This window comes from Oncorhynchus masou, chromosome 12 (assembly GCF_036934945.1).
Source record: "Oncorhynchus masou masou isolate Uvic2021 chromosome 12, UVic_Omas_1.1, whole genome shotgun sequence".
Classification (NCBI taxonomy): Eukaryota; Metazoa; Chordata; class Actinopteri; order Salmoniformes; family Salmonidae; genus Oncorhynchus; species Oncorhynchus masou.
The window spans coordinates 25,640,827-25,648,807 of NC_088223.1; the positions used below are offsets into that span (position 1 = coordinate 25,640,827).

Consider the following 7,981-nt stretch of genomic DNA (forward strand, 5'->3'; position numbering starts at 1 on the left):
ACCGAACCTCAACCAATGCCTTTGTTGTATAACGCGGCTTCCTTCTAAAAAAAAAAAACACACACATACACACACAGTGACCTGAGTAATTATCTATGCTCTTCATGGGAATATATGCAAATGATATGCCAGAAAGCAAATAAAAGCATTGCTTACAAAACTGATTTTAGTTTCTTGGAAATGCTTAGGCTCCTGCTGTGAGCTGAGCTCAACATTTTGCAACTTCACTGGTTGTGTTTCTATTGAAACAGAGCCCAACTAACCCAGTGAATGTCGACTGGTCAACTTGACTGGGCATTGGTGGGAAATTAGTTACTATCAATCTTGATAGGAGAACAGAAACGGGATGAAATAGATGTAAAATATCAATTTTATTGTGATTTCTTGTACAAAGGCTCAGGTACCTAGTTCACAGAACCATCAGTAGCAGCAGCACATCCTAGCAGAGACATGATGCAGCAGCACATCCTAGCAGAGACATGATGCAGCAGCACATCCTAGCAGAGACATGATGCAGCAGCACATCCTAGCAGAGACATGATGCAGCAGCACATCCTAGCAGAGACATGATGCAGCAGCACATCCTAGCAGAGACATGATGCAGCAGCACATCCTAGCAGAGACATGATGCAGCAGCACATCCTAGCAGAGACATGATGCAGCAGCACATCCTAGCAGAGACATGATGCAGCAGCACATCCTAGCAGAGACATGATGCAGCAGCACATCCTAGCAGAGACATGATGCAGCAGCACATCCTAGCAGAGACATGATGCAGCAGCACATCCTAGCAGAGACATGATGCAGCAGCACATCCTAGCAGAGACATGATGCAGCAGCACATCCTAGCAGAGACATGATGCAGCAGCACATCCTAGCAGAAACATGATGCAGCAGCACATCCTAGCAGAGACATGATACAACAGCACATCCTAGCAGAGACATGATGCAGCAGTACGTCCTAGCAGAGACATGATGCAGCAGCACATCCTAGCAGAGACATGATACAACAGCACATACTATAAGAGACATGATACAGCAGCACATCCTAGCAGAGACATGATGCAGCAGCACATACTAGCAGAGGCATGATACAACAGCACATACTATAAGAGACATGATACAGCAGCACATCCTAGCAGAGACATGATGCAGCAGTACGTCCTAGCAGAGACATGATGCAGCAGCACATCCTAGCAGAGACATGATACAACAGCACATACTATAAGAGACATGATACAGCAGCACATCCTAGCAGAGACATGATGCAGCAGCACATACTAGCAGAGGCATGATGCAGCAGCACATCCTAGCAGAGACATGATACAGCAGCACATCCTAGCAGAGACATGATGCAGCAGCACATCCTAGCAGAGACATGATGCAGCAGCACATCCTAGCAGAGACACGATGCAGCAGCACATCCTAGCAGAGACATGATGCAGCAGCACATCCTAGCAGAGACATGATGCAGCAGCACATCCTAGCAGAGACACGATACAGCAGCACACAATCGACTGCCAGGCTTTGTAACACTATCAGCAGAACAAAGTGGATCATATGTGTTTTCAGGTCAGTCTTCCCCAGAATTACATAGTGTTGATATTCAGACAGCATAAGCAACTGACTCTTACATTAATGCATTTGGTTTAGCAGATTTCTAATCATTAGGAATGTTTACACAGAAATATACCTAAAGAACAAGTTTTTTGTTGAATACTGTGTAGCATGATGGCATAAAGTAAAGGCAACAACAAGCTGCTTAAATAGCTGTGGTTATGTAGTTACAGCACACAACTGTCAACAGCGTTACAGTCCTGTTATTGAGTGTTCAAATCAAATGTACAAATATTCAATGATGTCTTCAATCGCCATGCGCTCAAAATAATACAAACTGTTCTTCATTATGTCAGTCATTGTTTGTAATACAGGAGTCATTCAGTAGTCACAACATCACAGTTCACATGCTCTAATACTGGTCTGAGCATACTGAACGCTTGCCCATCAAGGGTGTATCAAATATCAAATGTATTCTCTGAAAACGTTGATTCCAAGAGATGTGTCATCGGAAGCAGAGCCATATACGTATGAGAGGCTAAATACAGGATATGATTGGGATTGGCTTCAGGTGTCCTATTAGGGTAATAGACTCATGCAGCATTTTAATATACAGCCGGGTCGTGTTCTTTAGGGCACACAACAGAAAACATTTTGCAACTGAAAATGTAAAGGAAAACGTAGTTCCTCCTGTCTCAGTCAGTTTTCTCCTGTTTCATGCCCTAATGAACCCAGTTATTTTCCAGACACACACCTTTATGAAACACCACACAAAGTCCTGCCGCGTCGCTCAGCTGGTGAAAACACACACAAGTCACTCGCTTATTTACAAACACAGCCCCTAAAACAGGCGGCAAACCCACCTCCACCAGGAGAGCTACTGCAGGCTTTTACTCCGGCCCTGCTTTAACTAACACAACCGATTCAGCTGAAAATGGTCCCGATGAGCAACTCATTTGTTTAGAATCAGCTGTGTTAGTGTTAGTTAGAGTAGGGCTGGAGAAAAAGCCTGCACATCCAGTAGCTCTCCAGGAGGAGGGCTAGTCACTTCCAGGATGTGGGGTGAGGGGGGCAGGGCGCAGAGCCAGCAGTTGCCAGCAGTTACAGGAAGGCACTGGGATTGGCTCGAGGGTCTTTCTGGTTCCTGTATTGATACGTTAGCCACACCCCCAGGATCTGAAGCAGGAATAAAGAATAAACATTACTGAGCCCAGTTTTATACTGACCCTACAAATAACAGATCATATACTGTAAATATACATTTTCATTCCCTATTAGATTTTATAAACTGCAGTTTACTGTAAGTCATTAAGTTAAATTGATTGAATGCTTGATTGAGACACCAGACCATTCCCTGACTGTATACAAAGGGAGATCTCACCTCAGTGAAGCTGAAGAAGAGGCCTATCCCGCCCACGAAGCGCAGCACCTCTCCTGCATGCGCCTGGATGTGCTCAGCACACGGTGAACAGGAGTGGTTGGGGAAACAGGCCTGTAGAGGGACACAGAAACACCACACAGACCAGGTAGTCAGGAAAACGGCTTCACAGCCACAATACTGAATATACAGCAGCTGATATCACCAGTTTGCTAAAAATATCAGAGCCATATCAACACAGTTGCATGTGTACAATCCCATTCGTTGTAATGATACATCTTGATATGTACCAACAGAGCTTGTGACCTGTGATGGAGAGGTCAAAGACAACATACTGTACATTCAGATTCAGTGCACCAGAGGGTTCATTTGTTAATGCTTACAGCGTCACAGGTCCCGTTGTTGTCTACGTGGTAGAAGCCACAGCAGTTGAGACTCTTCTCTACGTCTCTCTGGGTGGTGTGAGAGTTGTTCCATCCCACCTCCAACAGTTGTTCCTAAAACAGGGGTACAACAGCAAGCACTGACCACCATAGATACACCCATATACATATACATTAGGTGCATTACAATGCCTGTATACACAGGACCAGGCATTTCTAAGGTAGTCTGCTGTTCTTGAACCAGATGGAGGTAAGTCTGAATGAAATAGTGATTTTGAAAGGTACGCCATAGCGCATGGAACCGGAACACACCGTAGTGCCGAGACATGGGAGGTCCCTAGATCTGAGATTTCACCACAACATTAACCAATAACAGACACATCATGATTCATTAGCATATGTTGTCTCTGTATCTATCTAGAATTGAATCACAAGATTTCTGTGATTTGTCTGAAAAGTTGTTTTTGCTCCTCTAGAACTGAAAGGAATGTTGTTGTGATTGACAGGAGTTTGTGTTCCTACCTGCTGATCCTTGTTGATGGCCAGACAGGCGCTGGAGACAGAGAACTGGACAATGAACACCATGAAGAGGATGATCATATACTGGGCTCCACTGTCAAGGAACAACACTCCAATACACACATTCTCAACACAGAGCGTTTGTAGTTTTGAACCAGTTGGTTACACTTCCGAAGGCAAAGGTTACTTATTTTCAACAGTCAACTGTTTTATTTCTCTAAACTTCTGTATTAGTAATATGGAATATTATAGATTAATACTATAATAATGTAATAATAACAGTGTAATAATGACTGAAAGCCAGTCGGTATTATGCCTCGATGATTAAGCCAGAAGCAGGGGTCGGCAGTGTCTACGCAGGCTGACGACAATGTGCAATACGATACTAGACCTGGTCTCACAGATGTTATTGCGTGTGCATGCCATGCATGAATGGAAAATCAGCAGGGATTTTTCCACAACATACAGTAGGGTTGGGGTATGATATTAGTACTGCCTGGAAAATAACTAATGGATATACCACAAGGGGCTATGAGTCTTATTGAAATAAAGCGCAGCGGGTGAAGGTAAAGGACAACGTGGAGAGGATTGTCTCATTCAGACAATCCCTTTTGGCGAGCTGCTGAAGCTATTGGAAAAGCTTATTGAAACTTCAGTTCTTTTGAATTTAACACATAGCCTACCCAAGGCCTCAATCTACTTGACCTGAAACTTGACCCCAAACCTGAACTCAAGCCATAATTCAAATTCTAGACCCCAAATTCACTTGGGTCTTGGGTCAGGTTAAGTCTGCCTTGGTGGAAGGTTAGGATACGAAGAAGAGTAGGACCTGGTGGTGCTTCACGGCCCCAATGAGGCCGACCAACGCCACGAAGAACAGGAAAACGCCTACTCCAATGACTCCGCCCACCACCTGGAAGCTGGACACCAGGCCGAACCACTTCCCCCACGCAGCGATGCCGATCATCAGCAGACTCACCAACTAGAGAGGGAGGGACGGATAGACGGACCGACAGAAAGACGGATAAATAGACAGGCAGGCGCAGACACAAAAACAGAGACAGACAGCCAAGATGACCCTAAACAACAGATACAGTTGGGAGAACAAGTAGTTGATACACTGCCGATTTTGCAGGTTTTCCTACTTACAAAGCATGTAGAGGTCTGTCATTTTTTATCATAGGTACAATTCAACTGTGAGAGACGGAATCGAAAACCAAAATCCAGATAATCACATTGTATGATTTTTAAGTAATTCATTTGCATTTTATTGCATGACATAAGTATTTGATACATCAGAAAAGCAGAACTTAATATTTGGTACAGAAACCTTTGTTTGCAATTACAGAGATCATATGTTTCCTGTAGTTCTTGACCAGGCTTGCACACACTGCAGCAGGGATTTTGGCCCACTCCTCCATACAGACCTTCTCCAGATCCTTCAGGTTTCAGGGCTGTCTCTGGGCAATACAGACTTTCAGCTCCCTGGCTAGGCCACTCCAGGACCTTGAGATGCTTCCTACGGAGCCACTCCTTAGTTGCCCTGGCTGTGTGTTTCGGGTCGTTGTCATGTTGGAAGACCCAGCCACAACCCATCTTCAATGCTCTTACTGAGGGAAGGAGGTTGTTGGCCAAGATCTCACGATACATTGTTGGGATGGTGTTCTTGGGGTTGTACTCATCCTTCTTCCTCCAAACACAGCGAGTGGAGTTTAGACCAAAAAGCTCTATTTTTGTCTCATCAGACCACATGACCTTCTCCCATTCCTCCTCTGGATCATCCACATGGTCATTGGCAAACTTCAGACTGGCCTGGACATGCGCTGGCTTGAGCAGGGGGACCTTGCGTGCGCTGCAGGATTTTTATCCATGACGGCGTAGTGTGTTACTAATGGTTTTCTTTGAGACTGTGGTGCCAGCTCTATTCAGGTCATTGACCAGGTCCTGCCGTGTAGTTCTGGGATGATCCCTCACCTTCCTCATGATCATTGATGCCCCACGAGGTGAGATCTTGCATGGAGCCCCAGACCGAGGGTGATTGACCGTCATCTTGAACTTCTTCCATTTTCTAATAACTGCGCCAACAGTTGTTGCCTTCTCACCAAGCTGCTTGCCTATTGTCCTGTAGCCCATCCCAGCCTTGTGCAGGCCTACAGATTTACCCCTGATGTCCTTACACAGCTCTCTGGTCTTGGCCATTGTGCAGAGGTTGGAGTCTGTTTGATTGAGTGTGTGGACAGGTGTCTTTTATACAGGTAACGTGTTCAAACAGGTGCAGTTAATACAGGTAATGAGTGGAGAACAGGAGGGCTTCTTAAAGAACAACTAAAAGGTCTGTGAGAGCCGGAATTCTTACTGGTTGGTAGGTGATCAAATACTTATGTCATGCAATAAAATGCAAATTCATGACTTAAAAATCATACAATGTGATTTTCTGGATTTTGGTTTTAGATTCCATCTCTCACAGTTGAAGTGTACCTATGATAAAAATTACAGACCTCTACATGCTTTGTACGTAGGGAAAACCTGCAAAATCGGCAGTGTATCAAATACTTGTTCTCCCCACTGTATCTTATATCATTGTATGAAGTATGAACTGTATGAACTCTCCACAGTCAAAGAGTAAAAATTGCACTGTCCGGTGTGTGTGTGTGGGTGTGTGTGTGTGTGTGTGTGTTTGTGTGTGTGTGTAAGAGAGAGAGAGAGAGAGAAAGAGATGGAGAGAAAGTGAGAGGTAGAGAGAGAGAGAGAGAGAGAGAGAGAGAGAGAGAGAGAGAGAGAGAGAGAGAGAGAGAGAGAGAGAGAGAGAAAGTGAGTGAGTGAGTGTGGACATTGACCGGAAACTATCAGATAGGCTTACTTGTTATGTATGGTACGTAATAAAACAAAGTGAGTAATGTTACTGCAGTGGTATAACCTGTCAGAAGGACACAAGCTACACCTCAAAACTGTGTGCTTTTAGAAATAGACAGGGGCGCAATGTCCCCAGTCAAATTTGCGCCCCTGGAAATAAAAGAAGCAACAGTCAGAAGTGGAACATAATTTTCTATCCTTAAAACAATTATCTGCCTGTAAATGTATATTCAGTTTAAATATAGGTCACCACTGTGGTCTGTTTTGATGCCACAAGCACTCCTGCAAAACATTGGGTGGTGTTGTGAACATTTGAGGCCCTATGTTGAGGGTTTGTATTGGAATGCTATGGAGTCTACACACACCCCATATAATGTTGTTTTCAGTAACAACCACTTGATAAGAGATATCAGGAATGGTGAGAGCTGAACAAAGATAGGATACACCCTTGCATTGGAAAGTGTCAGGACTCAAGAGAGGAAACGAGATAGGAAATAGAGAGAGAAAATAATATACATAGGCCATTTTAAATATTCAGTTGCCTAAATACTGAATATAAATCCTAATATTTTGACGTGCTGAGGTTGCCTTTGTCAAACAGGAGGCGCAAATCGTATTCAAGACAAAGGTTCAGTTTTAATTATTTATAGCAGCAGAGCCTGGTCTGACCCAATGTATTTTTAAAACAGGCTGTACCGCAACAATGTTTCTTACACTCCGCACAGACCGCATAAAAAACGTCAAATAGGCTACCGAACCAACGCCCAAAACCTGTTACAGTATAGCTTAGTAATACTCCATATGGTCAATTCTGGAATCGCATACTCACAACATAAAGGATATTGAGCGCACAGAGGGAGTGCTTGGAGCAGGTGAAACCGGAGCAGGCCATCATTGAGATTTTTGATAATAAACCAAACGAATAATAAGATAAAGCAATTCCTTGTAAAAACGAAATAAAAATGGAAATATTCCAAATCAAGACAGTTATGACTGTCCCCACTACAAAGTCTGGTCGCGAGATGAACTAGTATTCTGCCAGCAGCACAAACGTTGACGTGACTTGTGTATGGTAATGAGGAAACCTTCAAAAATAAAAGCCTACATTTCAAAACATTGCAATGAGGATAACTCATTCAAGTGATATTGCATTTTAATCAATGGCCACTTTTATTGTGCCAACAAGAAAATGCAATAAGTAATTTCTGAAAACAAATTACAAATATATATATTTTTTTTAATGAATAATGTTTATAATGAAAAAAATACAATGTTGACACTGGTATATTGA

At 43.4% G+C, this 7,981-nt stretch overlaps 1 protein-coding gene across 1 annotated transcript; it reads right to left on the reverse strand.

The window, feature by feature from the left end:
- Window positions 1-352: 352 nt before the first annotated feature.
- On the reverse strand, window positions 353-7,743 carry LOC135549762 (tetraspanin-13-like). Its single transcript, XM_064980031.1, has 6 exons — window positions 7,520-7,743; window positions 4,652-4,819; window positions 3,841-3,921; window positions 3,319-3,432; window positions 2,939-3,049; window positions 353-2,733 (listed from the first exon to the last, which is right to left on the reverse strand). Exons 1-6 carry the CDS (start codon window positions 7,583-7,585, stop codon window positions 2,659-2,661), a joined length of 615 nt encoding a protein of 204 aa, XP_064836103.1. The 5' UTR covers window positions 7,586-7,743; the 3' UTR covers window positions 353-2,658.
- Between the last annotated feature and the right edge of the window lie 238 nt (window positions 7,744-7,981).